This window comes from Ailuropoda melanoleuca, chromosome 15 (assembly GCF_002007445.2).
Source record: "Ailuropoda melanoleuca isolate Jingjing chromosome 15, ASM200744v2, whole genome shotgun sequence".
Classification (NCBI taxonomy): Eukaryota; Metazoa; Chordata; class Mammalia; order Carnivora; family Ursidae; genus Ailuropoda; species Ailuropoda melanoleuca.
Window position 1 is genome coordinate 70988300 of NC_048232.1, and position 16134 is coordinate 71004433.

At 42.8% G+C, this 16134-nt stretch overlaps 1 protein-coding gene across 1 annotated transcript in view; it reads left to right on the forward strand.

Annotated features, from left to right (window-relative positions):
• Nucleotides 1-4732: 4732 nt before the first annotated feature.
• DRAM1 (DNA damage regulated autophagy modulator 1) overlaps nucleotides 4733-16134 on the forward strand; it is a 33940-nt gene continuing 22538 nt past the window's right edge. The window contains exon 1 of the mRNA XM_034643808.1: nucleotides 4733-5012. Within this exon, the coding sequence (XP_034499699.1) occupies nucleotides 4882-5012 (131 nt within the window). The 5' untranslated portion in view covers nucleotides 4733-4881. The remainder of the gene's footprint in view (nucleotides 5013-16134) is intronic.

A 16134-nucleotide genomic window follows, 5' to 3' on the forward strand; every position in this document is an offset into this window, starting at 1 on the left:
TTCGGTACAGTATTTCAAAGGTGGTAGGTAGAATAATGAATTTATACTTCCGTTTTCTAGGAATATGGCCCATCAAACAACTGGGTACCTGAGATTTAGAAACATCGTAAAGGGGATGTGATAAACAATATAGGAAGTATTGGTTGTGGCTACATGTAAGGGAAAATTCCCCAAATAATAGTGTTTAAGTAAGATGGAAGTTTATTTCTCTTTCACGTAAAAGAAGCCCAGAGCTAGACAATCCAGGGTCACATCTCAGCAGCTCCATAATGTCAGTAGGCACCCATCTTCCTGCTCCACTGTTTTCACTTAGGGCTTCTCTCCTCAAGGTCGATGACTGTATACTCCAAGATGGCTGCTGGGGTCTAACCATTCCATTCTGTTGCAAGTCAGCTTCCTCTAAGCAACCTCTTATATCACATAACACTTATTACATGCCATAGGACAGAACCAAGTCACATGGCCACCCCTAGCTGCAAGGGAAGATGAGAAATCTAATCCTTTTGTGTGGAGCAAAATGCGTCCATTCTAAAGTGAGGGTTTATTACTAAGGAGAAAGGAAAAAAAATGGATCCTGCACTGGGTAGCTAGTGGTCTCTATCACAGCAATGAAATAAGGGGTCGATAACTTTAAAAGGAGGTATGCTAAAATATCAAGTATTATTTTCAAAGCTATTATAGAACATTAAAAATATATAGGGGGCGCCTGGCTGCCTCAGTTGGTAGAGCATGTGACTCTTGATCTCGGGGTTGTGAGTTCAAGCCCTACATTGGGCCTAGAAATTACTTAAAAATAAATAAATGAAAATCTTTTAAAAATACATAGAGATGATATATAATGAAACTGAAACACTCAGATTATTAGAAGCAATGAAATTGATATAATACTTACAAATAATTTAGGATGTTTACAGATTTTAGAATGTTCATATTGCCCTTTGGCACAGCAATCCCACTCATGGAAATTTACCTAAAGGAAAAAGAAAACACAGAAACAGAGATGTTAGTAGAATGTTACTTAAAATAGGGAAGTACCTGGATTAACATAAATGTTTAGCACTGGGGGGCAGTGAGGTAAATTATACTTCATTAATTCAATGGACAAATATAGAATAATGAAAGCAGTAACTCAAAGATTATAATAACATGGAGTAGATATTTCGTACATAAAAATAATGAAGTGGGGTGCCTAGGTGGTTCAGTGTGTTAAGCATCTGACTCTTGATTTTGGTTCAGGTCATGATTTCGGGGTCCTGAGATAGAGCTCTGAGTCAGGGCCAAGCTCTGCTTGTCCCTCTGCTGCTCCCCCCACTCATGCTCTCTCTCTCTCAAATATATGAAAAAATCTTAAAAAATAATAAAGCTACAAATTTGTAATTACAATTTGATTTTGAATATTTCTAACAGTAAGAACTAAACGGAAATTAGGAAATTGAAAGTTGACTTGTTGGCAAAGAATTATAGATGCTTCTCTATTGTTTTTATTGTTAGATAATATTGTGTAATTTTTTGAAATTTTTTCAAATCCTAAAGTATTCATAAATACATAAAAATAAAAGATAACTGCCTATATTTTAAGGGGTTTCCTTCTGAAATTCTGGAGTTTTGGAATTCGAATAGTTCCTCATAATGGTTAGGGTTAAGGCTTTTGAGACACACAGACCTGGATTCAAATTCTGCATCTCATTCATTAGCTGCATGACATTGAGCCTTATTTCCTCAGTGATAAAAAGGAGATGATACCTAAGCACTGGCATGAACTTTATTTAGATCAGGAAGCATACTGCCTTTAAATACATGGTGGTCACCAAGGAAGAATGCCTTCCTCTTCTAAAGGGCAGTCCAATCAGACCCTTACTTTGAGTCAGTGTGGCTTTGATGGAGAGAAAATCAGGAATTAATTCAAGGGGAGAAGCACAAGTTATACTAAAAATCCTAAAGATACCTAGTGTAGAGGAGGAAAGATATATATATATTTTCTATCCTTCTAGGTTCTTGGCTGGGTCTCTATGTCAAAAGATAGATTAATAAGAGAAAAACCAAATTTTATTAATATGCATATCTCATGTACAGTTGACCCTTGAACAACATGGGGGTTGGGGCGCTAAGCCCGATGCAGTTGAAAATCCATGTATAACTTTCTATTCTTCCAAAACTTAACTACTAACAGCCTACTGTTGACTGGAAGCCTTAACTGATAACATACACAGTCACAGTCAATTAACACATATTTTGTATGTATAGCTATTATATGCTGTATTCTTACAATAAAGTTAGCTAGAGAAATGAAACTGTCAAGGAAATTCTAAGAGAAAAAATGGTACTCTATCAAAAGAAAAATTGGCATATAAGTGGACCTGTGTAGTTCAAACCTGTGTTATTCCAGGGTCATCTGTATCCATGGGAGAAACTCAGGGATGGGTAGCTGAAAGTGGCGGCTAGAACTCTTCATAGCATCTTAACAAGGGAACAATCAACTTGTAATGACAGGACAGAGGAAAAGGGTTTTAGGCTCCCAAGGGCAGAAACTGTGGGAAGGTAAGTATATGGGGGGAACCAATAGAGCAAAGTTTGTTTGCAGTTCCTCTGGTGCCATCTCTGAGCTGAGTTTAGAGCTGTCTGCAGCAAAGGAAATTTACATCCTTCCTTTAGACAGAAAGAAGGAGGGTAGAGAACTTTTCCTTCTTTTATTGCAGCTTAATTGCCTTCAGCTCAAAATAATTCCATGTCCAAGAAGCATATTTTGAAGTGACATATTCTCGGTTCCTTCACCAGTAAGGTTGTTTTCCAGGACTTTGTATTTCTTACCATCATAAACTTTACTATTCTAGGGAGAGGGCATTCCATGATCTATGGTATGGAAGGCTCTTAGAAGGGAAAGCAGTACTATGCTTCTCAACACTGCTTGGCCCTATATGTAGTATACATGGTTATAGTTACATACCTATTTTAAATATATACATGTGTACAAACTTATTTTAAACAATGAAATACCTAGTACCATTATAGTCAGACAACTCTTACTGTATTTGTGTTATTAGCCAATTGGGTTGCTTAAGGGAATCTCATAAGCAACAAAAGGGTAAGGTGATCAGGTGAGCTCCATTTGAAGTAATTTCTTTGCCTCGGAGGGTTTTTAAAATCAGATGAATCAGTAGTAGAGTAGGAAAAAAAAAAAAAACACAACAACACACAAGAAGGGCATAGGGAAAAGGAAGGAAGACCAGGGAAGAGAGTGGTTTTCCACATGCAGAAATCAAGGTACAGATGGCAAGGTGGATCACCATGGATGACAGCTCTTCTGATTTTTTAAAAGCCTTAATTTAAATTTGTATTCAGTACGGTGGCCACTCCCCCCACAGCCACAATGATATATTTTAAATACATATCTGTCCATATTCCTGTAGTTTCCTCACTATGAAAAAGCAAAAATAAAAAGTGAAATAAAAATAATTACCAGGGCTCCTGTGGGATGGTCTCTTTGCCCACCTCTCTATTCTCTGCCTTACACTTGAGTGCTTTTTCTTGTTCCAGAAACACAAGCATCTCCATGGTCTGTACATTTTCTCATGCTTTTTCCTTGGCCTGGAATGCTAGTCTCCCCTTTCTTTGCCTGGTTAGCAATCATTTACTTTCAAAAACTCTAATATCATCTGTCAGAAAAACTTCCCTGATCCTTTTCCCGGGCACTGGCCTCCGCCTGCCAACTCTTTCACTTTTTTATCTTCTATCTAATATTCCATATAATTTTATTTAATTTTGATACGTCAGTCTTCTGGCCCCAAGGTGCTATTTAATGTTTGTATCCTTTCCCCTAGCAGGATTTGCACCCAAGAAATGGTTATGTGACTGAAATGAACGCACGTTTGGTCACCGATGACCCAGTGACTTCGGACACATGCCCTGGGCTCAGAATCTATAACCCATCCCTCAACATCACCATGCTCACAAGCGCCTCCAGAACACAAATCCTTTTTGCAGCGTTTGAGATGAGGTTACCGTTACTCATCTTACGTCATGGTTCCCAGCATGGGCGAACCCTGATCCGTGAAAGGAGAAAGGGAAATCTAATTTCTAGGAAATAACTCCAGACCCGCTCTAGTGAAAAGCAGAACTATGAGGCACAAGCGGCCACTCCGGCTGGGCTGCAGCTCAGCCCCACCACGACTATCACCGGCTCCTACACACTTAGGTTTCCTTGTGGGCACCATCGAGGTGGGTGCCACGTCCGTGCCCCGTGAGTTGGCGAACGTCACCATACACTTCTTTCCAGACCCCTGCAGCAGCAGCAGCGGGATGGGGTGGATGTCGCCACACGGTGGCCACACTCTCAAGCCGCGACGGGCAGGCGGTGGGACCACGGAAGGGAAGCCCCTCCGCTCCGTGGGTACGAGGCCGCATACCCCGGAAACCCCCAGAAAAGGAGGGCCCGGGAGGAGCTGTTCGTTTCTCCGGGGTTGCGCAAGAGCCAGGACGGCAGGGCGGGCTGGGACGGGTCCGGGCACCCCCGTCCGCTCGCGCAGACCCGCCGAGTCCGAACCAAAAGCGAAAGGAGCCCGGCGCCGCGTCCCCGACGCTCCCACGTCGCGTCCGCCGGGAGGTCGCCGCGCGCCTCCAAGCCCGCGGGGCCGCCGCTTTGTGACTTCACTGGTTTCGCAACAAGCCCGGGCGGCCCGCGCCCCACCCACCCCCGGCCGGCCGGCCGCCTCGCCGCCCGCCGCCTCGCTCCGCTTTCCGCGCTTCCCTGCGTCCGGGGCCGGGCCTGCCCTGCCGTCGCGGACCCTCGGGTCCGGCCGCCGCCTGCGGACCAGCACGTGCGCGGCTCCCGCGCCCCGCGTCCGGCCCCGCAGAGCGTAGCGACCTCCCGGCGGCGGCCGCGCGATGCTGTGCTTCCTGAGGGGAATGGCCTTCGTGCCCTTCCTCCTGGTGACCTGGTCGTCCGCCGCCTTCATCATCTCCTACGTGGTGGCGGTGCTCTCCGGGCACGTCAACCCCTTCCTCCCCTACATCAGGTGAGGCCGGGCTGGGCTGCGGGGCCAGGGACCGGGAGGAGGCGGCGCGGGGCAGAGCTGCCGGAGGGGAGGGAACGGTCCAGACCCGGCGGGGGGCGTCCTGCGGGGAGACCCACGTCTGACGGCGAGGGGAGCGCGCTCCTGGTGGCCGGGATGGGTAGGGAGGCAGCGGGTGCAGAGCCAAGCGGTCCTGACTTTATCCTGAACACTGACCGCTGAGCCCAGTGGCGTCGGGAGGGGCTCAGGATAGGCAGTAGAACTTCAGACGGACCGTGGGACAGAATCCCTGGAAGATGCTTCTTGGGCGGTATTGAAACAAGAATGGGGCCTGATGGATGCCATTTTTTGAGTGTGTAAGAGGCAGATCCAGGTGTGTGCTAAAACAGCTCACATATTTCACTTCCACTTCCCAACATCCTCGCGATGGATGTCCGGCTTATTTTTCATGCAAGGAAAGTAAGTATGAGCAGACGCTGAAATATCATCAGTGTGACACTGATGTCACAGCTAGGAATGGTGGAAACAGAGTTCACACCCAGATCTGTCCAATCCAAAAGAAGGCTGTGTCACCTCCAGGTCTTTGGGAAGCATGCTTAAGCTCTCCTGGATGGAGCTGCCCAGGATCCCTCTGGGTACTGTGCCCCCAAAGTCAGAGCCCTCAAATCATCAGCAACTTATGACATCTCTTGGGTTGCCATTACACCGTTTCTTTTTTCATGAGTTTTGGCTTTTACCGCTCCTGAGGGTCACTTCATCAGTGCCCAGGACGTCTTCATTCTCTTCAGATGGCTTCCACTCTGTGCCTAGCCCCATGGCAATGGGCGTTCCTTAACCATTAGAACGATCCATCCTTATCCAAGTGCTGTGACCTGCGTTGGTTGGTGAGGAAATAATAAAGTTGGTGACAACCAAGGTTTGTTACCACTTTATGATCATAGAGATTGTAGGGCTTCTCCCTCCTGCAGCCATGCTGCATGGTGAGCAATGTTCTGTAATGTTTGTGGGCAAGGAAGGGGAAACGAAGGTGAGGCAAGAAGACTAGAGTTTGAAGCAAGGAGGGCAATGTGAAGAATAGTGCAGAGAAGCAGTTAACGGTGGTGGTTTTGCCGGCTCAAGAGGTGTTCCTGGCATCAAGGAGACTTTCCCATCAGACCTGGTGCCCTGCTGAATCCTGGACTTGGTTTCTCCTGGCTCATCTTAGTCTCACATGGCATTGTCTAGCTTCTCTTGATTCTGGAGCTGATAGATGCTCTTAGACTTGTGTAAAAGGGGGGAGTTTCTCTCCCTACAATTCTTTTTACTGAGAAAATAATAGCTGTGTTTGTCCTGGATCTAAAGTTCAGGAACCCATAGTATTTGATGCTCATTGGCAGGCGAAGGCCAGGGGGCAGGGGAGTGGGGCGGGGAAGAGTGTCAGAGGCAGGAGGGCTTGAATCTTTGTGGAGATATCCTATATAGTTGTGATTAATAACACCACAAGGCGAAGTTGAAATGGAAGACATTCAGAAATGCGGAAGTGAGCTGACAAGATGAACCACTTGTGAGATGCTCAAATCACAGATGGTCCAAAGATATAGCCCTTAGGAAAAGCTGAAGTTACGGGAGAAAAAGGCTGGAGATTGTCACCTTGTTGCCAGGAGCCAGCAGCCTACATTCAAACAGCAAACACCTGTTTTGCTTGCCCTCAGGTGCTGGGGGCTTTCAGGTTGTCTGCTCTCTCTGCCTCCTTGAGCAGCTGGAGTACTCCATTGTCTCTGCCCCTCCTAGAAAACCAAGTCATTGGGCAAAGGCAAGATTTAGATTAAGAATGAGATACCGGGAAGTGATGGGAGTAATGCCAGATTTATCCATTTGGCCCTTGAAATGTTTGACCTTATCTGCTATAACTCATCTGTGCTGTCAGTGCCTCCTGGTCCCCCTTACCCCCACTCCCTCCACTTCCCTCCTACTGCCCTGGCCTCCTTCCTGTGTCTTGAGCCTGTAGGGCACACCACCTCCTCCTGACCTCTGCGCTGGCTCTTCCTCTGCCAGAATGCTCTTCCTCCAGAAATTGTCAGGCTTTCCCCTCACCTCCTCTGTTCCAATATTGGTGAGGCCGATTGCCCTATTTAAAACTGCACGCTAGCGCTCCTGGTCCCCCATATCTAGTCTTGTTATTCACCAGAGCAGCTATCATCTTCTAACAAAATATACTTTATCTGTCTTCCTTCACTGGAATGTAAGATCCATGAGGGCTTTCAATATTTGTTGAATTAGTATTTCTTGGGCACTCATTTTTGATACAGTTACTCTTCCCCCTAGGGCCACATACCTTTAGGGAAGGCTTGATAAGATCACTGGTCATTGATCAATGATTTGGACGTATTCAGGATGTTTCCTTTTTAGGTGATGACATTGTTAAACCAATCTGATGTTCTGGCATTTCTTAATGTTAAACACCTTATTTATTTATTTTTTAACAATGTTGAGCACTTTATTTTTTAAAAATTTATTTATTTGAGAGAGAAAGAGAGCGCGTGCGCGCGCGTGCACATACACACACACAGGCGCGCGCGCGCGCGCGCGCGCGGAAGTGGGGGGGAGGGGCAATGGGAGAAAGAAAATCCGCAAGCAGACTCCCTGCTGAGCAGGGAGCCCTCCTCTTCGGTGCTCAATCCTCCTACCTGAGACTGTGACATGGGCCAAAATCAAGAGTTGGTCTCTTAGCTGACTAAATCACCCCGGTGCCCCCAAAACGTGAACACTTTAAATAAGAGCCATTGCATTTTAAATAAGAACCATAATCCTGGGAGGACCTCTTTCCAATATGACATTCAAACTCAGCTTCCTCATCACATAGCTTCTTGTAACATTGTCATCCTGCAGCATATTGAATAAATGGGCAAATTTATTCAATTCCACAGCTCTTAGACCTGTGGAAAGATGCTCAACATCATGAATGGAATAAAAATTCAAATTAAAACTCACTGATGCCATTTTTCATCATTGGATCGGCAGGAACCTAAATTTTGATAACACGCTCTATTGGTGAGACTTTGGGGAAACAGGCTTTCATATGTTGCTCGTGGAAATGTAAATAGATTCAGTCTCTATGGAGGGACGTTGGCATGTATCAAAATGACAAACATATCTGCAAGATTACTTACTTACAGTATTGCTTTTACTAACAAAAGGCTGGAAGCAATGCAGATTTCCATCAGAGAGGACTGACTAAATAAATTGGTTTATTCAAAGAATATGTCAAAGGAAAGCTCTGTCTACATAGAATACTCTTTTTAAATTAATACATTAGTATGGGAAAATCTCCAATACATTGTTACATGGAAAAAAGCAAGATGCAGAGCAAAATATGCTACTATTAATGGGGTGGGGGTGAGGGGAGACAGAGGGTGTAGGGGGTAATAGTGTGTACTTGTATTTGCTTGCATAAAGAAACTAATAAAAGTGGTTTGTGTGTGATGGAGGGGGGAAGTCATGGTCAGTGAGACTTCAGCAGGTGGAAAAGAGGGTGGGAATAAGACCTGCTGTACTTTTTCACTTTTATTTTTTTAATTAATTATTTTTTTAAAGATTTTATTTAGTTATTTGTTAGAGAGAGCACAAGCAGGGGGAGTAGCAGGCAGAGGGAGAAGCAGGCTCCCCACTGAGCGAGGAGCCAGTTGAGGGAGAAGTCCTGGGATCCTGACCTAAGCCGAAGGCAGACGCTTAACCAGCTGAGCCATCCAGGCATCCCTGTGCCATACTTTTTTAAATTAGTCTTTTTATTTTGAGATAATTGTAGATTTGCATGCAGTAATAAAACAATAATGCAGAAAGATCCCATGTGTCTTCTACCCAGTCTCTCCCAAAGGCAGCATTGCCGAGCAGGGCATGCCTTGTTCTACATACTTATTCTTTAGTCACACAGACTGATTACCTATCAAGAATTAAATTAGAAACATGCAATTCAAGCAGCCACTAAATTTAACAAGCTGAAATAGCATAGTGCAATGTTTAATTAATTAATGCCCTTAAGGTTGTCAAAACGAAGGACAAATAAAAGTCAACCTCAAAGGATTAGTTTGAATTTTTGCAAGGCCACACCCACATTCTCGAGCACAATCATACTTAATTCGTTATGGTTTCTTATATTTCTTCTGTGACCAAATCTCTCAGGCTATATTGAATCAACTTTACTTATCAACTCCTCCCAGCTGATAAGCCACTCTCTTTTGTATCTTCTTCTTTGGCCTGTGTCTCATGCTTCCAGTATATTCTATGGCCCTTTATTTTTGAAGTTTTGTCGGTTCTGCATCCTGGTGGCTTTTTGTTAACCTAGTCTCATTTTTGTGCAAGTACTGTTTGCTGGGTAGATTGTGGTCTTTGGCCACTCCCGTTGTTCCTTCTCATGACCACAAACCTGCTCGGTGGTTGGTGGAAGAAAACTGGGTCACCTAGAATTAAGCCACCTTAAAACGGAGACCAAAATGGCGTAGTAAACAAAGTAAAAGAGGCTGGGTCTTTAACGGCAAAAATGAATCTACAAATTAGGGAAATTATTTTATCTTTCACTTGGTTAACAATCATAAAATTTAGGGGCGCCTGGGTGGCGCAGTCATTAAGTGTCTGCCTTCGGCTCAGGGCGTGATCCCAGTGTTCTGGGATTGAGCCCCACGTCAGGCTCTTCCGCTGGGAGCCTGCTTCTTCCTCTCCCACTCCCCCTGCTTGTGTTCCCTCTCTCGCTGGCTGTCTCTTTCTCTGTCAAATAAATAAAATCTTAAAAAAAAAACCTATCATAAAATTTAGATTATAATCGCAGTTAGGTGCTAGATCTAATAATGAACAAAATTCATTATAATGAACATATCTTGTAATGAACAAAGAAAATGAAAAGACAAAATTCTTATCATAAACAAAAATCTTAAAATGATTCAGGTGTGGATTTTTTTAAGGGAAGGGTATATACTTTTTCCAAGACAGTTTTATGATTGTGTGAAGTCCTTAGTTTCACATTTGTCTTGTGAAGGGAGATATGAAGAGGCTCATTTTCGCAGACATGTTTTATGACTTCACTTTTTCCAATGACCATTCTTAATCTGTGTGTAAGGATAATTTTTATAATAATTTTTTATTATGTTAGTCACCATACAGTATATCCTTAGTTTTTGATGCAATGTTCCATGATTCATTACTTGCGTATAACACCCAGTGCACCATGCAATATGTGCCCTCCTTAATACCCATCACCGCCTATCCCAGTCTGTGTGTAAGGATACTGATCTTGATTATTGTCTGTTTCTCGCACAGAATATGAGTTTCATGAGGGTAGAGATTTAGGGTTTGCTCCCTGCTGCATCCCTTGCATTTATGGAAGTGCCAGACACGTAGTAGGTGCTTAGGAAATAGTGGCTGAATGCTAAGATAATTTATGCCAGATGGGCCTGCTTTCATTATGCCCGTTTTGTTCGTCTCCCTTCAGTTGTTGACTGATTCTGCCCGTGCTCACTGTTGTTTAACTTGGGCTGCCATTCTAGCTGTTCTCCAACACCATTTCTGTCAACTTCATGAAATTCTCCATGTTTTACAAGATTTGCAGCCTCACTGTGTAGTCAGTTTGACTTACATTGTTGGATAGAGGAACAGCTTTGGAGCAGGCAACTTTGGTTAGAATACAACTCCACTGTGTGCTCTCACTATAGGACCTGGGACAGGTTGCTTGATTTCTCTCTGCTTTTCTGTGGGTTAGTAATAGCACATCCCTTTTCAATTAACATGTGGACTCACTTAGAACTCATTATCACCCTGGCGCAAGAACATAAGTTCTCTGTAAGCATTTGCTAATAGTATCATCAAGGGACCAGTCCACATTGGTCTGGATAGATGCTAGGATTAAGTAGGAAAGGACATTTGTTTGAGGGCTAATTTTATAAGTAATTGGTTTATTTGTGATTATAGCAGAAGGTATTTTTTAAGTAATCTCTATCCCCAACGTGGGACTTGAACTCACAACCCCAAGATCAAGAGTTACACGCTGTATCCACTGAGCCAGTCAGGTGCCAGTATAGTGGAAGTTTTCTTTCTTTCTTTTTTTTTTTTTTTAAGATTATTTATTTTTTTATTCGACAGAGATAGAGACAGCCAGTGAGAGAGGGAACACAAGCAGGGGGAGTGGAAGAGGAAGAAGCAGGCCTCCAGCAGAGGAGCCTGATGCGGGGCTGGATCCCAGCGTTCTGGGATCACGCCCTGAGCCGAAGGCAGACGCTTAACCGCTGTGCCACCCAGGCGCCCCTAGTGGAAGTTTTCTTAATCAACCTCAGTCAACTTGCTGGGTTAACTGGTAACCTCATTCTCTGAAAAATACACGGACTGAAGCCAGTGGTCTCTGAAAGCCTCTCCCAACACTGGTCACTCTCTGGGGTGCTTGTTGGCTTCTCTCACCTGTTTCTTTGTATGCTTATCCAATGCCAGCTGTGTTTGTTCCCAAATGCATTTATGCCAGTTGTATTTTATTTATTGTAATTATGTGATTTAACTCACTGTACATAAACTGTTGGTCTGTGAATGCAAAAAAAGAATTGTAATTTTCAAGAAAATTCTGTTGAATGCTTTGGGAAGATTCAAAAGAGACAAGTTGTCAAAAAATTGCAGTCTTATTTAGTCGTGTTTATGACAAATGGAAAGACTTACAAAAAGTGATTTAAAAAAACTAGTAGGATTCTGCACTTAAATTGCTTCAAAAACATCTTTAAGATTTCCTTCTACTTTAAAGGACCAAAAACTAGAAATGACATCATTCAGAGTAGATGTGGCTTATATGCCAGGGAGACACACGGTGGACTGGTACTCACAAAATGGTCTTAGCCATGTCAACAGGTAGGGAAATGAATGTGCGTACATTTATTTGCTTGTCGTGTGTATGTATCCACATAATTTTTTTTGTATCCACATAATTTTTTAAAAGATTTTATTTATTTGACAGAGAGAGACAGCAAGAGAGGGAACACAAGCAGGCGGAGTCAGAGAGGGAGAAGCAGGCTTCCCACTGAGCAGGGAGCCAGATGCGGGGCTCAATCCCAGGACCCTGGGATCATGACCTGAGCTGAAGGCAGACGCTCAACGACTGAGCCACCATAATTTGTGATGACTTCTGCCTAAACCAGCTTTTTTGATTACTAACTACATTGCATTTCAGGCAATTTTTGCTTCCATTTCAACCATAAGAGTGGGGTCTGGATATTTATAGCAGCATTATCAACAATAGCCAAACTATGGAGAGAGCCCAAATGTCCATCAACTGATGAATGGGTAAAGAAGATATGGTATATATAAAGAATGGAATAGTACTCAGCCATCAAAAAGAATGAAGTCTTGCCATTTGCAACGACATGGATGGAGCTAGAGTATATTATGCTAAGTGAAAGAAGTCAGTCAGAGGAAGACAAATATACCATATGATCTCTCTCATATGTGGCATTTAAGAAAGAAAACAGGTGAACATATGGGAAGGGGGAAAAGGAAAACAGGAGAGAGGGAAACAAGCCATAAGAAACTTTTTTTTTTTCCAGAAAACAAAGAACTATATTATAGAAATAGAGAGCAAACATGAACCCAACATTCTAGGAATCCTAGGAATTTCTCATTTCTTTACAAGTTCATACAAGCTTTACATGTCTATGTACTTCTACATTTCCATGTTAATATTCACCTATTTTTTATAAAATTGGGTTCACTCCTACATATTATTTTAAAATTTTATTTTATTAATTTATTTATTATTGAAGTGTTATATTAGTTTCAGCTGTACATTATAGTCATTCAGTAATTCTATACATTACTCCGTGTTCATCAGGGTAAGTGTAGTACCATCTGTCACCAAGCATTATTACAATATTATTGACTCTATTCCCTATGCTGTACTTTTCGTCTCGGTGACTTACTTTGTAACTGGAAGTTTGTACCTCTTGATCCCCGTTATCTATTTGTACATATCATTTTGGATCATGCTTTTCACTTCTGTTTGTACTGTTACACAATATGCAGTTTTCCAGGAGCAATAACTTGTGAAGGTGTATTTTATGCTTTTAAAATAAAAAAGTAACAATCATAGTGAAAAAATCAGAAATACAGAAACAGAAAATAAATATTTCAAATCTCAACTTTCTAGAAATATATTATTGGCTTGACTTACATAATTTTGGACTCTATTTACATACAATCATTCAACAATATCTAATATATATGAGCAGGGATGCAAAATGCCCAAGGTTCATCAGTACAATCCATAGAATACTCATTACTCATCTTGTAAGATATATTTAAGTATATATGTAAGCATATTTATAAACAACAATACACATTTTTATCTTTTATACCATTGAGACCATGTCACATAGAGTGTTCATGCCCACCATTCATCATTTACCCCCGTATTATGACAATGTCCCGCCGTAAGAAACTCTTAACGATAGAGAACAAACTGAGGATTGATGGAGGGATGTGGGTGGGGGATGGGCTGCATGGGAGATGGGTGTAAGGAAGGCACTTGCTGTGATGAGCACTGGGTGTTGTATGTAAGGGATGAATCACTGAATCCTTCTCCAGAAGCCAATCATATTGCACTGTATGTTAACTACCTAACATTAAAAAAACCAAACAACCAAAAAGCAGTGGAGTCCAGGGTAATAAATAATCAAATAATAAGTTCTGTGTGTATAAAGTCACATATTCTGACATGATGTTAATGACGCTTCAGTCTTTATAGTGTGGCGATAATTACTTCGTAGTATCTCTCAGCCATGGTGTCAGAGGATGAAAAGGTGGGCTTGCCATTGAAAACTTTCAGCTAGAAAAGTATCCTTGAAATGATAATTTAGAGCTTCACATTTTCTTCAGAAAAACATTATCCAAATTATTTAATCCTGAGAAAAGCATAATAAGAAAACTGAAAATCCCAAACTTTCACAGCTCAAAAATTAATTGAGGTGATGGATGCATCACCTATTGTTTGGCTTCTGAGTCAACTTTAAATGTGTGTAATTTCTTCTCTGTTTAAATTTTCCATTGTCATTGGATTGCATAAAATTCTTTTTTTTTCAGGTAAAATAAAATTGGGAATGTTTTTCTTCTGTTACTCCTACTTCTAAAAAGATGGTAGAGTAGCGCTCAAAAGTCTGACTGCTGCAAGGCTACCAGTTTTTAAATATAAAGTCTCAATTTCAACTTAAAAAAAGAATGTTCTACTCAACAGTCCTCCTTACCTGACAGGAATCGCGTGTCAGTCCCTCAGGTACCTGCGTTGTAGACGCGGTTCTTGCCAAGGACATCAGCGCATGTGGTCCTGGCTGTAGTTACATTGCACTACAAACTCACACGGAAATGATAAGTTTTCATAGAAAGAAACGTAAAATAGCACAGCAGGGGAAAGTTCCTAAGTTGTGTCCATTGAAATCAGACAGCTCTAGGTGCATGGCTTGGCTTTCCCGTGTACTATCTGCGTGACCTTGAGCGAATTACTTTTTTTTTTTTTAAGATTTTTTATTTATTTATTGGACAGAGATAGAGACAGCCAGCGAGAGAGGGAACACAAGCAGGGGGAGTGGGAGAGGAAGAAGCAGACTCATAGCAGAAGAGCCTGATGTGGGGCTCGAATCCCATAACGCCGGGATCACACCCTGAGCCGAAGGCAGACGCTTAACCGCTGTGCCACCCAGGCGCCCCGCGAATTACTTTTCTAAGACTCCATTTCCTCATCGTGAAGATGGGCATAATAAGTGCTTGCCTTACAAAGTTGTGAAGACCAAATAAGAGGCGCCTGGCCGAGTGTAAGTGCTGAGGAAATGTTAATTTTAAAATTTCTTTTGTAATATTAGCAGCAATAGTCCAAGCAGGGATGCTTTCTAGAGACCCCTCTCAGAAAACTTCCCAAATCTGAGCTCTTATCACCTCCGCCTTCATTACCACCCAGGCCCCAGCCCCTGTCATCTCTTGACAAACTACTGAAATAGATTCCTAACGGATCTCATTGGTCCATGCTTGCCTCTCTACAGCCTTTTCACAACATTCTTGAAGAACATCAATCAGCGTCATATCACTTCCCAGCGCTTAGCCCTCAACAGCTTCCTATCGTCTTAGAATAACATTCAGAGTCCTTACCATGACCCTGGGGCTCCCCGCGACTCCCTCCCCCATAAGCACACACGCACTCTTGCTCACTCCTCTCCAGTCACTGCCGCTTCCTTGCAGTTCCTCTCATACATTGCCACCGTAAGGCCTTTGACTTTGCTGTTCCTCTGCTTGTAAATTTCCTGGCCCAAATATTCCACTTCATCCAGATCTCTGTTCAAGTCCCCTTCCCAGAGTACCCCATCTCAAGGAGGCGGCTCACCTCTCTTTGAGTCCTGGATCCAACTTTCTTCACAGCATTCATCACCCTAGACTCTTTTTATTGCCCTCCACAGTCTGTAAGTTTCATGCAGGAGGGGCGTTTTCTGTTTTATTTGTCACCACATTCACCATGCCTACAAAGTCGCCTGTTAGGTTGAACGCAATCAGTAACTATGTATTGAATCAACGAATCCTTGATTTGTGTTAGATACTAAGCTTCTTGAAGGTTAGTGAGTTATTTTTTCATCTTTGTATCCCCATCACCTGGCATAGTTCCTGACACTTAACAATTAAAAAAAAAAATTGTGGGACGCCTGAGTGGCTCAGGCGTCGGACTCTTGATTTTGGCTAAGGTCATGACCTCAGGGTTGTGGGACCTCGCCAGGCGGCGTAGGGCTCCCTGCTGGGTGTGGAGGCTGCTTGAGATTCTGTCTCTCCGGCTCCTTCTGCCCACCCCACCCCCACCAATTTGTGTGTGTGTGTGTGTGTGTGTGTGTGTGTGTGTGTGTGTGTGTGAAGAAAGAGGGAGCTTGGATTGATGCTAGAAAGGGGGGCAGTTTGAATGTGGGTGGGGTGAGAATAGAGTGAGTTGCTTGTATTTATGAGTAGGAAATTCTTTTTAAGTTTAAAAATGGTTAATAGAGCTATATGGTGCTTCCCACTTCAGGGTAATCATCAGCAAATGAAGCTGCCAAAAAGTTAGCCCTAATAATTAAAAGTACCTAGTAAAATGTAATGACTTTTTATTATCCTACTTCTT